Consider the following 20,136-nt stretch of genomic DNA (forward strand, 5'->3'; position numbering starts at 1 on the left):
TACATTTACTGATCTAGTGGTCTCATATAATGGGTAATACATTTACTGATGTAGTGGTCTCATCTGATGGGTAATACATTTACTGATCAAGTGGTCTCATCTGATGGGTAATACATTTACTGATCTAGTGGTCTCATATAATGGGTAATACATTTACTGATCTAGTGGTCTCATCTGATGGGTAATACATTTACTGATCTAGTGGTCTCATCTGATGGGTAATACATTTACTGATCTAGTGGTCTTATATAATGGGTAATATATTTATTCATCTAGTGGTCTCATATAATGGGTAATACATTTATTGATCTAGTGGTCTCATTTAATGGGTAATACTTTTACTGATCTAGTGGTCTCATTTAGTGGGTAATGCATTTACTGATGTAGTGGTCTCATTTAATGTGTAATACTTTTACTGATCTAGTAGTCTCATATAATTGGTAATACATTTACTGATCTAGTGGTCTCATCTGATGGGTAATACATTTACTGATCTAGTGGTCTCATCTGATGGGTAATACATTTACTGATCTAGTGGTCTCATCAGATGGGTAATACATTTACTGATCAAGTGGTCTCATCTGATGGGTAATACATTTACTGATCTAGTGGTCTCATATAATGGGTAATACATTTACTGATCTAGTGGTCTCATCTGATGGGTAATACATTTACTGATCTAGTGGTCTTATATAATGGGTAATATATTTATTCACTTACTGGTCTCATATAATGGGTAATACATTTATTGATCTAGTGGTCTCATTTAATGGGTAATACTTTTACTGATCTAGTGGTCTCATTTAATGGGTAATACATTTACTGATGTAGTGGTCTCATTTAATGTGTAATACTTTTACTGATCTAGTGGTCTCATCTAATGGGTAATACTTTTACTGATATAATGGTCTCATTTAATGGGTAATACATTTACTGATGTAGTGGTCTCATATAATGGGTAATACTTTTACTGATCTAGTGGTCTTATCTAATGGGTAATACTTTTACTGATCTAGTGGTCTCATCTAATGGATAATACTTTTACTGATCTAGTGGTCTCATATAATGGGTAATACATTTACTGATCTGGTGATGGGTAATACATTTACTGATCTAGTGGTCTCATCTAATGGGTAATACTTTTACTGATCTAGTGGTCTCATCTAATGGGTAATACATTTACTGATGTAGTGGTCTCATTTAATGTGTAATACTTTTACTGATCTAGTGGTCTCATCTAATGGGTAATACTTTTACTGATATAATGGTCTCATTTAATGGGTAATACATTTACTGATGTAGTGGTCTCATATAATGGGTAATACTTTTACTGATCTAGTGGTCTTATCTAATGGGTAATACTTTTACTGATCTAGTGGTCTCATCTAATGGATAATACTTTTACTGATCTAGTGGTCTCATATAATGGGTAATACATTTACTGATCTGGTGGTCTCATCTGATGGGTAATACATTTACTGATCTAGTGGTCTCATATAATGGGTAATACTTTTACTGATCTAGTGGTCTCATCTAATGGGTAATACTTTTACTGATCTAGTGGTCTCATATAATGGGTAATACTTTTACTGATATAATGGTCTCATTTAATGGGTAATACATTTACTGATGTAGTGGTCTCATATAATGGGTAATACTTTTACTGATCTAGTGGTCTTATCTAATGGGTAATACTTTTACTGATCTAGTGGTCTCATCTAATGGATAATACTTTTACTGATCTAGTGGTCTCATATAATGGGTAATACATTTACTGATCTGGTGGTCTCATCTGATGGGTAATACATTTACTGATCTAGTGGTCTCATATAATGGGTAATACTTTTACTGATCTAGTGGTCTCATCTAATGGGTAATACATTTACTGATGTAGTGGTCTCATTTAATGTGTAATACTTTTACTGATCTAGTGGTCTCATCTAATGGGTAATACTTTTACTGATATAATGGTCTCATTTAATGGGTAATACATTTACTGATGTAGTGGTCTCATATAATGGGTAATACTTTTACTGATCTAGTGGTCTTATCTAATGGGTAATACTTTTACTGATCTAGTGGTCTCATCTAATGGATAATACTTTTACTGATCTAGTGGTCTCATATAATGGGTAATACATTTACTGATCTGGTGGTCTCATCTGATGGGTAATACATTTACTGATCTAGTGGTCTCATATAATGGGTAATACTTTTACTGATCTAGTGGTCTCATCTAATGGGTAATACTTTTACTGATCTAGTGGTCTCATATAATGGGTAATACATTTACTGATCTAGTGGTCTCATCTGATGGGTAATACATTTACTGATGTAGTGGTCTCATCTAATGGGTAATACTTTTACTGATCTAGTGGTCTCATATAATGGGTAATACATTTACTGATCTAGTGGTCTCATCTAATGGGTAATACTTTTACTGATATAATGGTCTCATTTAATGGGTAATACATTTACTGATATAGTGGTCTCATTTAATGGGTAATACTTTTACTGATCTAGTGGTCTCATCTAATGGGTAATACTTTTACTGATATAATGGTCTCATATAATGGGTAATACATTTAGTGGTCTCATATAATTGGTAATACATTTAATGATGTAGTGGTCTCATATAATGGGTAATACCTTTACTGATAAAATGGTCTTATTTAATGGGTAATACATTTACTGATCTAGTGGTCTCATTTAATGGGTAATACTTTTACTGATATAGTGGTCTCAGATTTATTATCAGGATATTATGTATGCTTTTATATTTTGCATTATCTGGGCACATGGAGCTGAATTCAGGCCCAATATCTTTATATGATTCCTATGGCTGCAAATACTTCACTTACATCATCAGTGGATAGTATGTTAACATTTGTACATTTGGATCTTAGATCTGTTTGACATCAATTAGTTTTGATGCCACATATTTGACTTATTTAGATGTCATTACACCTAGAGAACTCATTTAGAAAAAAACATGATGATGGCAGGTTAGATAGGTACCATAAACTAGTTAGGTGTGAGCAACGAAATCATGGGTGGTTGTAATTCACTGTATTTTAGAAAATTTATTTTCAAGCCATGTGCTGTTTTTGTTGGCATGTAACCTTGAAGGAATAGGGAGAGAAATATGTGTAAAAAGTACAAAATAATTGATGTAATGTTATTCTTGTGTAAGTTAGAGCCCTTTTTTCCTGAACTAAAATTTAAAAAAAAAAAAAACCTATATCCTTTGTTGATTACTGCAAACATGTTAACCCAACTTTAAATAGTTTAGCAACTGGACCAAACATACTGATGACATATTTCATTCGACCTCAGATATGGTAAATTACTGAAAATACTCAAATATAAATTTAACAAAAATGTAAGGATATTTTTTTTACATCTGACTTTTACTGGAATCTAGTGATATTGTATGGGATGGCTTTTTACCTAGAAACAAAAACTAAAGTTAGAAGCAAGAAAAAGTGTGACTGGTCTTACTAAATGTGCATCTGTTTGTAAGATTTATGAAGAAACTCGCTGGTCTACCCCAGCAGGTAGACAGACATTTCATAAATTGTGTTACAATCATAAAATTGTATATGGCATCTCACCTTTTATCCTGCTGACCTCTTGCCATTGTTGGTTGGTGAGACAAACATGTATAATGTTAGGAATAATTTTGTTCACATGAATACTCATTACTGGACTTGAGACAAGTACCATATATACTTGCTTATTAGTCAAGTTAAACTGCAGACAAGAAGATCCAGATCTGCTGTAGCATAATGCATTGGCAGATGAGGGTCTGTGTTGTTTGTTCTCCTGACTACTTCTGACAAACTGTACAGAGACCCAAATCTGCCAGCACATTATATGATGGCAGATATGGGTATGTGCAGTTTGCAGTTGGACTTGACTTATAAGTTAATATACCTATTGTCTTTTTGTCATGTCTAGAATACACTTCCTAATTTGATTAAGCGTGAAAGTAACTATTCTGTCTTCAGAAGTAAAACATAGTCTGACACCATGTACATGCCTGCCTAATTCTTGACTGGTAACAGGAAATTATCTATTGCACATACTGGATTTTGAAACAACTGTAGTGATTTATATTATGATTTATATTCAAATTGTTTGAGGGATACTCCATTTGCACTTCTTGTGAAGATATAGAAAATGCCGATTGTTACATATTTATTTGCAAATACTATAATAGAACAATGTAGGAAATTGGTTCAGAGTCTAAATCATCTCTGTATATCAGTAACTGCAAATAATTTGTTTTATGGATCATCCGATTTTATTGCAAATTTTATTATTTACTTCTTTGACTTATTTCAGCATATTATTAAAGATGCAAAACACTTTATATAGTTAAAGAGTATTCTCCACCCATTGTAATATTGCCATATTCATAAACAGATACATTGAATTTTTCATTCCTAGTTATTATTGTTTTGTGTATTCTTTTTATTGTCTATACTCCTGTCCAGTATCTGCTATGATCATTAATTTATTCATTTATGATTCATTCATGTAATTAACTTCTCTCTTTGTGTCTCTCCCTCCCTACTGCCTCATTTGCTTGAAATGTATTTATTTACACATGACTGTATGAAGTCATACTAATTTCTTGCCATTATTCATGTAAATTTCTAATCGATGATAAAGACAGGGCCTATTCTGAGTTGTGAGAACTTGTACTCTAACATCATTTGTCAAAATTTATAGCAATTAAATATGTTTAAATGGAGATGTGATTAGTGTTGCTAAATATAGACTAGTTAAAAATTTATTTTCAAAATTGCTGAACAGAATTTTACCAAATCTGACAAAACATCCTGCTGTGCTGAAGACCTTTTGAATTTATGCAAATGATGCCAATCTGCCATCAAATATGACTGCTGTTACTAAAAATAGAGAAATCTTTAAATAGCTGTCCAAAAGCACCTAATTGAATTCAACCAAACTTGACCAAAACATCTTGGCATGAAGACTTCCAAATTTATACAAATGATGCCAATCTACCATCAAATATGGTTGCTGTTATCTAAAATAAGTAAACCAGTTTACATCTACACAAAGACAGCTGAGTAAAATTTTACCAAGCTTTACATAGCATTCTGACCAGAAGACCTTTCACTTTGTACAAATGATATTGATCTGCCACCATTACTAAATGCAAAAGATAAAAAATTGAAACAGCTTCCTTTCTAAAATTTCTTACAAACTTTGATTAAATCTGGTCATAAAAGCTTTCAAATTTATACAAATGATCTTTTTTAAATCGAATATGGCTGCCATTATTAAACTTGGAAAATCCTTTAAATGACCAGATTTTACATTGGTGCATCCAATGTACTTTTTGGTTACCCAACCATTTGTCTGTATTGCCTGTGCCTCCTTACAGGCCAAACTAGTCTCAATTGCAGCAAAGAGACAATCACCAGCTAAAGGATAAGAGACAGAATAACACTCAAAGGCAACAATTTCACACTGAATCCGTCTTAAGGCAGCAGCAGTCCCTCATTTCTGGGGGCAGTTTAATAAAGGGGAAAGGTTACCAAGGTTTCTCTTTCCCCAAACCTCCTAGCACCCCAGCTGACTGCAGACAGCCTTCCAGTGGGTACCAAATGCCTTTATTTTTAAACCACATTGATTTACCTGTTTGCCAAGAATGAATGGGTGATCCAAGTTGTTTCAGATGCCTTCAGATTTCATTTATAAAATCCTTTTCAGATTTCCCCTTCCCCTTCCATGACAGACTTGCCATCTAATCAGGAAAAAGTTAGAATTTTACAGGAGAGCTGGTCATTACTGACAAGCAGGTGGTGGAGAGTTTGCAAGTCAATTACTTCAGGGTTCTTTTTCAAACTGTCTCTAATAGCAAAAGATCAGCTTGGACTGAAATTACTCTCGCTTGCATGACTTTAAATTTATACAGATTATGCCATTGTGCCATAAAAATATAGCTGCTGTTACAAAAAGTATAAAAACATTTACTCTATTTTTAAAAGTCAATGAACAGGACTGACCAACTTTGGCACAAAGCATCATGATATTGCTGCCATTTAATGTTGGAGAAGTTATGCTGTTGTGCCATCAAATATGGATAAAGGTAAATAAAAGTAGAGAACTCCTGAAAAAAATCCTTTTAATTGCTTTCATAATGTATGCAGATAATGGCATTGAAGACAGTTCAACAGAAAGCCTGATACTCTGATTTCTGGCCAACTGCTTTTGTATTTGGCTGTTAGACAGATGTCAGCATGGTGAGTGATCTATGGATTACATGAGCCACTTTTAAATTTTTTTTGTTTTGTTACAGAAGACACCAAGGCCTCCAGTCCTTCATCATTTGACCTGTCTGACCCGGAAGACATTCACCGTAAATTAGTGGAGATTCTTAGCCAGCCAGGAGGAGAGACCTCTGAGCAGCTGAAAAAATTCCTCGCGGCAATGGAGGCTAAATGTACATAGAACTTCTCTGTGCCTAATAATTTCATAAGTTTGTAACTGCAGAATGTCATGGACAGGGTCATACATGTGACAGCCTCAAATGATTCAATCAGATTTGCAAACTTTAATCAAAAATTTAATCACATTTTATTTCTGATGACGATTATAACCATGATCATAATGTTGGCATGTAAAAGGACAAAATAAGGATTTAAAAATTACACTTCTATGTGTAAATATGCATAGCTAATATAGAAGCAAATACATACATGTTCATAATTCAAGTGCGTAATAATATGATCAGGTTTCCTTTCACAGTAAGGCACATAACACCATTGCCTCCATTTTTGCATTAATAAAACAGATCAATAACACTACCAATTAAATGTTCTTAAAATAAATAAAAGAGAATGATAAATTATTGAAAAATTAACTCCTAAACAGTCCTTAAAAAGATACATATAATGTTTTACACAAAGGGCACTATGAAATATGCCTCTCCCTCATATTGACGTGCTTCATTATATTGTGATTCTAGATATAGCAGTATCACCTTGGACCCCACAACCAAAATGGTGTTAAGGTATAATAAACATAGGTTAGGTTGAAAGAAACAACATGAAACTTAGTATTATATCTTTATTTCCTTTTGAAAACACCATTGTTACAAATGTTCTGATCATTTTGGCCAGACTGCAGTTTTTTTATATAACACTGCTCTCAATATATCTTAGATTGGTATATATTGCTGTTCTCACTATAATGTGGTTCAGAACAGAATGCAGACAGTGGTTATGAACTCTGACTACTGCATGGTAACAAAGGAGAGTTGTTTTGAAGATCCTAATATTACTTAAATTACAGTTCAAAGGTCACAGGGGAGATAAGAGAAGTGAGATTCAGTTTGGCTATGATTGTAAAATTAGATATTGAGATGAATTTTTAAATGTCATTTTATACATAAAACCTGGTTAGTGTTGTATACTCTTGTTCTGTAATGATTTTGCAGTGAAGAGATGTTCAAGTTTATATAAGGAAAAAGATGTATGGATATAATATTGATTATGTAAATTCATTGATTCAGATTTATATGGGCTAATGATTCAAGACTAGCATGTGAATAAAACAGCTTTGCATCCAAATTCTTTAAGTATTTTAGAATGTTCTTATTTTAAATATCCTGAATATTTAATCCAAAATGTTCCATTTATGTAGCCATTTAACTTAAGACATTTTATTTTAAAAAAATGATCAAGAGATAATCACACCTTTAGAAATTCCATGTAGCGGCCAATACTGATATTTTTCAGTGATAAGCACACCCAAGCTGTTAACCTCCTATTACGCAGCGTTCTTTTTATTTAGCCAAAGATAGGAAAAAGCCCATGGGTGCAGGTACAGTAGAAGATGGCATGGAGGACCAAGACACTCGCTCATCAAAGTCTGTCACACCCACTGAGGTTTCAGCACTTTTGCCATCTGCTGTTGATAAAAGACCACAACGTATACATAGACTGTCCAGAAGGCCAGCAAGGTTAGTAATAATTATTTTTGAAACTTACTGTTTTGAACTTGCCTGGTGTAAGTCAGAGAATTTTAATTAAGATGAAATTTGTTCAGACTGAACAAGGTAATTGTTAGACAAATCAGTTTAGTGCCAAATGTTTATAATGACTCCTAATATCAACAATACATATATAACACACTGTTGGACAGAAATTCTCTATTTACTCTGAAATATGGCAAGGGAATTAAGACTTACTTGCAGGGAGATTAGTTTTTGTCACCCAGATGTTGATATAAGGACTTGAGCATTTTATATTTGTGTCATATTCCCAGAAAGAGTCACATATAGTCCTTCCATTGGGGTAAATCCTTCTGCATGTCTGAGCATGGTCTTTGGGCCTGTAAGTTTGGGTACATGGGATAAACTGACCTCAGTGGTCTGTTTTATCAGTGATCAGTGGAGTGTGCTGCCACTCTGGTTGTTGAACTGTCAGACCAAAATAACATTACTTTTCAAGTAGTAAGAAGAGGTCCATTCCACATACTGGCCAGTCACACCATTTTCTGCCTTTCGGTCAGGAGAAAATTGTAATTTTACAGGAGATTGGTCATTATTGACAAGCAGGTGGTGGAGATAGTTTGCAACTCAAACACTCCAGGGTTGTACTCCAAGCTGTTTCTAATACCCAAGGTCAACAGGAATCATATACCAGTAATGGACCTCAGCCGGCTCAGCAAGTAATTAGCTGTACTGAACTACAGATTGCGAAATCAATCAGACTTTAGGTAAAAGGTAACACATTTGTGGTCACTTTAGACTTGTCAAATGCATTCTTTTACATCACTATACACATAGCCTCATGCAAATTCCTTCTGTTTGGTTTCCAAGGAACAATTTACCGATTTTTTTACTCTCATGTTTGTCCTTAATATCAGCCAATGAACTCTCACCATTATCGACAACTGTTGCATTTCTCATGTCAGTGGCATATCTCATGTCATTCTCCCAAAATACATAAGTTTATCTTTGGTCAAAGGTAGAAGTGACCTCCTGTCCCTTTTTAGTCAGTTATGGGTGCTGATAGCAGCAGGGAAGTTCTACAGACCAGACGTTCCAGACCAAATAAAGCCTCCTACGAGAACATTTCCCGTAGAAGCCTCAGATTTCAAAAATAAGCCTTCCTACGAAAAATAATTTGCGTAAATTCACTCCCGACTGCAATTTTTTGTGTGCAAATTCAATGATTCTAGACAAGTAAAAAAAGGGGGGGGGGATTTATTCTGGTGTCGATGAAGTTTGCAAAGTTTGGCTGCGAGTCTCATGAATAAATTTGATCAAGACCGATTCGATATCTACTACGCGGATCATGAAGATTAATCGTGATAAAACCATGCGGTGTTGCCTGGGCGCGGCTGAAGAAATTTTTGAATTTGTTTATGTCCATATCGCCGTTGCACCAAGTCTGATGAATATTTCTTAGCGTGTGAGTATCGACGCCATTGAAAACCGACAAAATGTTACAATTGTCCCTAATCACCTTTGGAATCTGCGTATATCGCTGCGTCACGTAAATAACATCGGTGTTCTTGTGTCGGCCACGCGAGAATACCCTAGCCGGGTTGGTCTGCTTATCCAGCATAACATCATCGAATACGACAAGATTATTAACATCGCCATCTAAATTTTCCACGGATGGGGTTTCATTGATGTCTGTGATGAATTCGATTGTGCCTTCGTCGGTATTGTCGCTAAATTCCTTTAGCACTTGATAACAACGCTGATCATCAACGGACGGTGCAACCAAATACAACTTATCCCATTTTAGCCATCGCATTATAAAATTTAGCAACAGCTGCGTCTTTCCAGAACCGGACGGGCCAATGATTATCATCCTAATCGAATTTGGTAACACCGCGTTGTGTTTCACCTGCTCGCGTCGCTTCGTGGCTGAAAAATCAATTACATTCATGTTACTAGAATATTATGGATCTATATTGTGTTAAGTGTCGCACGCGCACAGCTACGATAAATCCAATCGAAATTGTCACACGCAATAACAGGAACGCAATTGCAGGAGAATGCGAAGTTTGCAAGACACGCAAATTCAGATTTGTAAAAAAAAAAATAGAAGAACCGGAGGAGACATTACCGCCTCCATGAAAAATCTACCCGGGTTGCCTTGGGCGAAATATCCCGGAGAAAAACATCTGCCAGGATACAATTACTGCAGACCCGGCACGAGGCTCGATATAAGACTCAATGATAATAATCAACCAAATCCCGGCGAGGATCCAGTAAACGCCATCGATAACGCGTGTTACTATCACGATCTTGCGTATCGTAGCGGGGATTTACAACAAAGACATCTCGCTGATATTAGGCTAATTCATGCAATAGACGCGATTCCTGACAAAAAATTCAAAGAAAAATTGGCAACCTGGTTGATAAAAGGCGCGATGAAAGGTAAATTAGTACTCGGCGCTGGTAAATAATAATGGAGCAAATATATTATTCTCCGCGAGGTTTTTGGCGAGGAAAATCAGCAATAGCCAAACTTGCCAAGGCAGCAAAAGTAAAACAATCCACCGCTGAATCGTGGTTATCAAAACAGGCAGTCTGGCAAATTTATCTTCCTCCGCCTAAGAGAATACCGTATGCGAGTTTCTCAGTCAGCGTCCCTAATGAAGTTCATCAAGCTGATTTAATGTTTCTTCCTTACGATACCGTCGACGGAGTCACATATAAATACGTGTTAACGGTTGTTGATATCGCAAGCAGATACAAGGAAGCCGAGCCGTTATCGAATAAAACAGCAACGGAGATCGCTAAGGCGTTTAGCGAAATTTACTCGCGATCTCCGCTGACCTGGCCGAAGCTTCTCCAGGTTGATCCAGGTCGAGAATTTCTTGGCGCGGTTACTTCATTGATGAAAAAGAATAATGTTAAAATCCGTCGCGGTATTGTAGGTGTTCATCACAATCAAGCTATCGTTGAGAGATTTAATAAAACACTAGCGGAAAGATTATTCGGATACCAGTACGCGCGTGAATTCATTCAAGATAATCGATCTCATGATTGGGTATCAAGATTGCCTCATGTGATTAACGCGCTAAATAACGAAGTAACGAGAACAATAGCAATGAAACCTGCAATTGCAATTACAAAATCGAATATACCACTAAAGCGAGATTCCACAATTTCGCCTGTGCTAGGTAGCGTCACGGTCAGGTATTTATATAAGGAAGGCGAGGCCGAAGGAGGAAGAAAAAGAGCAACCGATCCAAATTGGAGCGTTACAACACATAAAATATCAGCCGTAACAAGATCATCGGGAAGACCGGCAATTTATTTTCTAGATTCGCTAGCGCCACAACGCGGATTTACCAAAGAAGAATTACAAATAATACCGAAAGATACTCAACTACCGCCGGCGTCATTAATGTGAAACCGAATTCTACCTAACTGAGATAATTTTCTTACTCTCGACACGGCTAAATAAACTAAATTTGACCAGGAAATTCTATCATCGATGATCCAAACTTGGCCATCTACGGTTAATCCCTGCGACGAGTGTATCGTTGTTGCATATCCTAATTTCCATGGCGATCTTTCTGCGTTTATCGCGTCATTAACAAGATTAATATCAACAAGAATAATATCGTTCAGTACCAAGATCTTTTCCTCTCCGCAAGGTAAAGTAACACTGATATTTTGTTTCCTGGTATCAGCGGGCCTGTAACACAACGGCACCTGCAATGTTGGAAATTTCTCGCAATGAAGCTTGAATAGCATTTCCTGAATAACATCGCGAACAATTTTCCTACTAGCAACAATCAAATGATCGGGACGCCATAAATTAAGAAAAATATCCATCGGAGTCTCGTCGATTATTTTTCTCATCACATCGCATTGAATTTTATTCGGTTGTAATCGAATTATTTTTTTAAATTCGGTCAGTAAAATATCATCGGATCTATAATCAGCGTCGATTTCCTCATAATAGTCAACGAAGTTCCTGAGCCACTCATGAGGAGATTCACCATCAATAGGATCAGGCTGGCCATGATCTCCGCACATTATCACGGCTGTATTTTTCTCCTCCAGCCAGATCAGGAACGATTTTAATACAACTAAATTTACTGTGCAAATTTCATCAAATATTATAATTTTGTTGATATATTTATTTCCCATGCGAGCCGAATCCCATAATCCACCGCTGTATTTGAAATAACTGTGATACGTGCAAGAATCAACGTTGCGTTTCCTTATTTCTCGCGCTAATCTGTGAGTTGGAGTCAACACTATCATATCAGATTTCGCAAATAAATTTATCGCTCTCGTTGTTTTCCCGCTACCACCAGGTCCATTCATGTAAACGAATTTACTACGTGAAATCGGGTCGAATGCGGATGCAGCCGTCGATATTTCCTCAAATTTATCTCGATGAAATTTATCGCAATCTTCGACATCGGCGTCCTCACAGTAATCTAGGATATCCTCGTTTTTTATCCTCCAAGTGCCCCAAGAACCATCAGCGATTAAATTTTCTAGCCTACACTGGTATTTCTTATCGATATAAAACGAATCCGTTGCGACCCTTACCGTGATATCAGAAAATTTATTTATCATCGACAGTAAATTTATACTCACATAAGCGAGCATCGATGATCTCAAATGCGTATACTGCGCTGATTCTCCGTCGAGATAAGTGATTACGGTACCCAATTTTTCTCCGTCAATGATAATATTTTCTCTGTTACAGAATATCCCTCGCGATACTGTATCGGCAATAATAAAATCCATCTCGGCATCGTTGATAAATAACCTAGCATGCCTGTGTTTATGATCAACGGATCCTCCTTGAGTAAATTTGCCAATTATTTTTCTTCCTATATCCTTCGCGTTTTCACAATCCGTCGGCAACCACACTTCAGTTTGTTTTCTATACGATATAATCGCCTCGCTAACCGTCAACGATACTAACATTGACGAATCCAGCATATATCTCAACAACACTATAGGGACCCATCTGCGTTGAGATAAATGCCGACCAAACCAAATATAGCAAATTTTATGTAAATTTTCAGCAAATTCGAATGAGGTAACATAAGCGAATCCGGTCATGACAAAATCTGGCAACGGTCCGTTAATTGCTACCCTTGTCATTTCGTTGGTGGGATGGCCAAATTTAGCAAAATAATCCGCACAATCGCCATATCCGAGGAAACTTCCAGGATAGCACGCGCTCATATCAACGGAGATCATATCTTCGAAATAATACTTGGTATTCCACAATCCGCCATGGCCGTATTCGATACAGCTAAGTTGAATATCAGTGAGAAATTCGTTCCTTGTAGGTTTCCACGAATTTCTTTCTCTGGCAGCGTGAGCAGCAACAGACGGAACCGTAAAACAATTCGTTAATAACTGATCAGGATTTGACGAATATTTCACCGCGATATTTTTCATAGATTCATGTAATTTTTCATCTCGGTAAATATCTCCTCGCGGCAATATAAACTGATCGTATTTTTCTTCGCTCGAGAATAACCAAACCGATATCGGATCAGACGCAGCTAATATTTTGATATATCTGAACATGGCATCAGCGCCTTCCACGGGATAAAATTTAACAGCGCGATCTCGCGGGAATATCATTACCGACTGCGACCACGCATGTGAATTATGATCAACAATTTCGATTGGTACTCCTCGAGATCTATACGGCGACGAATATAATATTTCTCCTGATAGCGTTTTCACCGTGATAGGAAATTTAAGTTTCTTACTCAACGCAGCAACATCGTCAATCGATGCGCCATCAACAACTGTCTTCGCCCATGAGTTAATTTTATTCAACCTCAACTGAGTCAATCCGGATCCACGACGAGTGTTTTTCATATGCTCGATAACACGCTCAGCCACGCAATTTATCATCGGTGATTCTTTCATCGCAGGTAGATTTTTCACATCCGGGTTGTTATTCAGCCGATAAATTCCATAAACAACAGCACTAGATGGATACGCCCTAGCATAATAAGGACCATCGATTCCCAATAATAATCCTGGCTTCGAATTTTTATCAAGAACGACGTTTTTCTTACCGCCACGCACGGGATCTCGTTTATCGCGAATAATCCAAGTGTCGTCAGGCATTTGTGCGATGAATTTTATACCAAAGATAAATCGCTCCTCCTTGTGTTCGTTTTTTATGTGCTCGATTATTTTCTTGGCTCGCTCTAGATTCATCGTAGCATCAACAGAGTTAGTTTTCCATGTCGACCAAGTGTGAACCGCTCCATCATCGAAAAATTCTTTTTTGGCGCGATCAACCTCAGGAATGATATATTCTGCCTCATCAAGATCAAAAATATCCATTATTATATTTTAGACAAATGTTTAACTTATATAATGCAATGCAAATGGATACCAATCGGATCAACAAAATCATGCGACAAATCCTGCAGAGGCGAATATTGTGGCGTTCACATATATGCGATTCGACGAGGCAGTAAAGGACCACAACGGTGTTTAGTTTGTCAAGTTGGCACTCGAGGAAAGACTCGATTGTGTTTGTCCTGTGGAGGGAAAAATTATCGAGAATTGCTCAGATATTACAAAAAGAAATCTTCCTCGGTGATAACATGCGAAGAGGATTATATTAATCGATTCAAGGCAAATTATGATTTAGACATATAATTATTATATAATGAACTTGAAATCAATGATTCCTCCAGCAACAAGCACACACGAGTTCAGATCTCATCCAACAATTACCAAGTACGAGTCCTCATCGGATGGTATCGTTAGGCATATCAAAACAAAGAATCGTGTTGGTCATGTTTGTAATTCAGGTTATTTATTATTTACCATCAGAGAAAACAAAAAACAAAGACATGAAGGTTATTTCTGTCACAGATTTGTGTTCGAATGTTTTCATGGACCTATTAGGGATGGGCTTGTTATCGACCACATTGACGGAAATAAACTTAACAACAAACTTTCCAATCTCCGAGCAGTGACTCCGAGTGAAAATTCAAGATTTGGTAATACCGGTGGCGTACGGCGACCAGCTAAGGCAGTCAAATCGGTAAATCGAAAAACAGGTAATGAGCTTATATTTGAGTCGATGACAGCCGCTACGAAATATTATAATATTAATCCAGCATCGGTGCATCGTGCGGCAGAAAAAATAATCAACGCGACGTTTTCATATAATTTCGGTGCGTGGATCGAATTTTCATATATCCCAATAATATTCGATTCGGAAAGTGACGAAGATTAATTGAATATTCACAAATTAATATAACATGGACGAACAGAATATAAATAACATCATCGAAGCCATCGATGACCTGAAAAAGAAAAATATAAATCTTCCCTCGGAGTTGGACGCGAATAAAATCCGATCCGAATTCGAGACGATTGTTCAGGGAAAACTCGAGTACAGATACACGCTACCGTCAGAATACAAATTCATAAAGAAAATCCAAATTGCCATGTACCAATCGCTTGCGACTGTTAGCGATGATCAAATCGAGGATTTTGTTAAATTATCGACGCTGGTAGAAAAAGCTAGGTTGATTTTATCAGACGCATACGAATCGAGAAAAATTACAAGCTCGCGTGTCAGGCAGCTGAAAAAGCTGGTCGATGAAAAAGTCAAGGAATCTTGAAGATTTCTGCAACAAAAAAAAAAAAAACAAAAATTAAAAAAATATATTAATTTTGAAAATTTCCTTGGTTTTTATTTATTTTTTTGGCCTGTTTTTTTCCCGTGGAGAGATTAAAGAATCTCCGATTCTCACGATTTTACCAGCAGATTGATACTTATCGTTTCCCCGCGTATATCAAGCAAATTTCCTTTCTGATCTGTTAGTTTGAAATTTATCCTCGACAATAATCGATTATGACATCTTAGGTAAAACGGATTTACTGGCTCTTTTATTATCAAAAAACCCGGAGATGCGCTAGGTGAAAACGAATACAAGATAAATCCCTGCTGTGCCTGATTTGACTCTGACGAATCAACATTGTAACTCCCCTCGACAACATCCGCGTGAAGATAAATCGCGATAACTTCCGTTATATTAACAATACCTGGCGAGATATGCCGCCCGCCTTTGGTAGGATCATTATCGTGTCTGAGTAACAGCGCTAATTGTCTTTTCTCTGCCCATGCGGCGTGTAATTTCGGAAATAACTCATCAATGGTATCAGTGACTGATTTTCTCATTTTATCAATATCATAACCGGGGAATTTGAAATTTGGTAGCGTTTCCTCGGTTAATTTATGTAATTCCATGAATTTTTTCTTATTTCCTGAATTTTTGATCAATGTAAATTTGATAATAGGAAGAATATAATCGCCGATTGATATATCGTCGACTATCGCCTGAATGAGCATTTTATGATAATATTCAAGATCATTCGCAATTCGATTCAAGCTTCTCACGCTCCCTGGGAGAAATTCGCATAATGTTGATTTATTTTCGATACATTCATTGAAAAATGATCGAAATTGAGAAAGAAATATTTTATGTACTCTATTAAATTCGCTGATAGTTTTTTTCACATAATCGCCGTTTATTGGGGTTGTTGTAATTTTTTTATATTCACCAATATCCACCACTGTATCCGAGGGTGGGATTTTGGGAAGAGCCAACCATGAAATATATCCCCCTCCCCTAGAATTAAAAGAAAACACAATACGATCGTGTTTATGCTGCTCCATGAGATCAACGGCATTATTGATTATATCAAAGCTGGGGGTAGGGAATGATCCCGAATCCTCGTCGGTGACAAAGTCGGATTTTTTTGGTTCGGGCTGCCTTGGTAAATCCAATGAGGTAAACCCCGGGGTTGTATCATCCGATGTTTCCGCAGGCGGAATTTCGGGCCAACCTAATATAGATCTAATCGATGATTGGTAAATATCTACCATGTAAGGTGATTTCACTTCTATCATCGATGATAGCGTTGGTTCGTGCGCAGATATTTTTATTCCCGGAGTAGCATCGCCGGTTATATTTGATATTCTGGTGGTAAATTCCTTATCTAGCTGATCAATTTCGTAACTGCCTGTTGGTATACCGACATATATCCAATCTGGCGTTCCATCGGGTTTGATTTTGTTGGCAAAAACAAGCTAATTATTCGATGATAATTTTCCGAATGACGTCGATCTAACATTAGGCCAGCTGTTATAGACACGCAATTGTGTTAACGCAATTTCCTTGACGCTGATTGGTGTTGGAAAATTGATGCTAAATTCAGGCTTGGTTGAGCTTAACGATATTAACGTTGTTGTCGGCGGTGTCGTGTTTGTCACGATCTGGGCTAACTCGGACATTATTAATATTCATTTGTTCAATCTCCGAGTAAATACTTATCATTGCCGAAAATTCTGGATCGGAGATAACGCCGTCATTGAGACTCTCCGAAAGCAACGATGATAATCTCGAATACGCGTCATTGACCTTGGATAGTTTGTTTTTGTACAACGATAATTTTTCATTCGCGCATGATGAGATTTTTTTCGCGATGATATTGAGAACACCAGCGATTGTCGTTGTTGACGAGATTATTATCGTTGCTACGATCGGCGCGATTGTTGTTACCGCGGATAAAATTATCCCCGCGCCGGCGACTATCGCGGATACCGTGTACACAGCAACGTCAATGATAACTAATCTACGCTGGTATTTTTTTATTTTTGTTTGATATTCGTCTAGTAGTTTTTTTAACGAATCCTGCCATGATCGCGCCTGATTGTAACGGTAATCCGATGCGGTCATTTATTAGTTAGTTTTCAATCAATTGCGGATCGGTTTTCCGTTTTCAAATGATCTAAGGTCATCTATCTCAGCAGCTGAATCTACCGTGACAATTACGATCGGCTCGAGTTGACCAATATTTTTCCAACCGGATAAATATTCGAAAATTACAAAATAATGCACTGGTTCTGTGGTGGTTCTATCCGGTGGCGTTAGTGTAAAAGTTTCAGAGTGATCTTTATCCATGGAAATAATGAAAAATCCAGGATAATATTCGTAAATTTCATGACGATTTGCCTTCATGTTAAATTTTGTTGACCCCGATATAACATAAACTCGATATACACCCCGAATTTGCGCGATAAAGGTAAAAGAATCATTATCGGGTGTCCAGGTAATATTTTGTGTATTCATCATAAATGATACATGACAAGGAAGATCTGATGTTTCTACCTCCACTGGTACGTGAATTAGCGCTAATTTTGGAATATCCAACGGTGATATTTTTGTGTTGATTTCGTTAATTTTTTTAGTTGCGTCGAGAAGTTTCGCGTTGATATTTTGAATTTCTCCGTCGTACACTGATGTATCGACTTTTTTATTCGCTAATTCTCGTACCACGGAGGTTTCCTCGGATATTTTAGTAACATCTTCGCTGATTTTTTTTGTTTTCTCGTGGAGATCATCGTGTGATGTTTTATCGACTTTTTCGTTTACGATTTGGCGTACCGCGTTAATATCATCGTTGATGGATTTTGTTTTCTCGTCGTGTGATGTTTTATCGATTTTTTCGTTTACGATTTGGCGTACTGCGTTAATATCATCGTTAATTTTAGTAATATCCTCGTCGATTTTTCTTGTTTTCTCGCTGAGATCGTTATGTGATGTTCTATCGGCTTTTTGAAATATTAATGCACGTGCCGATTCAATCTCTCTGTTGATTTGGGCGATATCCTCATTGATGGATTTTATTTTCTTGGTAAGATCGTTATGTGATGTTCTATCGGCTTTTTGAAATATTAATGCACGTGCCGATTCAATCTCTCTGTTGATTTGGGCGATATCTTCGTTTATTTTCTTTGTTTTCTCGGTAAGATCGCTGTGTGATGTTCTATCGATTTTCTGACCCATCGCGGTATTTATTTTGGTAATTTCCTCGTTGATGGATTTTACTTTCTCGCTGAGATCGTTATGTGATGTTCTATCGGTTTTTTGAAATATTAATGCACGTGCCGATTCAATCTCTCTGTTGATTTGGGCGATATCTTCGTTTATTTTCTTTGTTTTCTCGATGAGATCGTCGTGTGTAATTGAGGAGGTATCAATGAATTTTTTTATATCCTCGTCGAGTTTTTTATTGAGATTTTTTGATACCTCCTCGAGTTTTTTAAGATCGTTAGTTAGCTTGGTAAATCTTTTTGTCACTCTGTCCTGAAGATCGTCGTATAATGCTTTATCAGCCTTCAGAAGCAACGTTGCTGATAACTCCTTGTCGGATTTTTCCACATCCGCGATATTGGCCTTTAGTGGTAATACCGCGATAATATCGGTAATATCAGCAATAGATTTTAATACCATCTCCGATTGACGAGTAAATTGACTAATATGATCGCGGTATTCGTCTCGCTTGATTATATCAGTTATTTTGACGTTGCTGGTTTGTAATCTTCCTTCGGTATTTTGAAAAACAGCAACTTCGCCAGGGTCCACCTCTGACAGCGATAGAAGATTGTTAATATCGCTCTTGGTTGCGAACTTTGATAGATCGACGTCAGTCACTTCTGCCTTTTCCTTCCTGTAGATAAATCTACCGTAAATATCAACCATGATATTTATCTACGGCGTATTCAAATACAATTTTGTTATAAGGGCCGGATGATTTTGAAATTGCGTCAAGAACATTAATTGACTCTGGACCGCATATTGGCGGATCCGCTAATGTCTGCGTTGGAAGAGTCGAATACCAAACCGGAAGTTTCAACGAAGACACGTAGTTGATAAATTCATTTGGTGGCGCTAATCCGTACGAGTCAAAGTAAACGACTTCGCGAGGATTAATCGCGTAGGCAATCCAATGCGTGCCAGGGCCGGTATTTTTATCGAGATTAATTATTCCTGTCTCGGTAGGGTTTGGTTTTTCTGGTAGCTGATCCCGCATAAATACGCCTCTGAAAAATTTTATTTTTTTTTTCTTTGCTTCGTTGATTAGATCTAAATTTGAATAGGCCGTGCTAATCTTAGGCCGGATCCGTATGGGGGGCGTCTTAGATAAAGGCCGGATCCTTTTTGTTGTTTTTGTATCATTTTCGCGATTATGGGAGAGAGGAGGGGAAATAATCCTCCCTTTTTTTTACGGTATCTTCCTCCCACCACCTTTTCTCCTAATTT

At 36.9% G+C, this 20,136-nt stretch overlaps 1 protein-coding gene across 5 annotated transcripts in view; it reads left to right on the forward strand.

Annotated features, from left to right (window-relative positions):
* The window catches only part of LOC149804684 (pecanex-like protein 1), a 160,589-nt gene that overhangs the window by 30,439 nt on the left and 110,014 nt on the right, over window positions 1–20,136 (forward strand). For all 5 annotated transcript variants that reach the window (XM_089943005.1, XM_089943014.1, XM_089943031.1 and 2 more), the window contains 2 exons: window positions 6,335–6,478; window positions 7,831–7,999. In XM_089943005.1, coding sequence (XP_089799131.1) covers window positions 6,335–6,478; window positions 7,831–7,999 — 313 coding nt within the window. The remainder of the gene's footprint in view (window positions 1–6,334; window positions 6,479–7,830; window positions 8,000–20,136) is intronic.

The sequence above is a fragment of the Sinohyriopsis cumingii genome, chromosome 2 (assembly GCF_028554795.1).
Source record: "Sinohyriopsis cumingii isolate HCF-2022 chromosome 2, ASM2855479v2, whole genome shotgun sequence".
NCBI lineage: Eukaryota > Metazoa > Mollusca > Bivalvia > Unionida > Unionidae > Sinohyriopsis > Sinohyriopsis cumingii.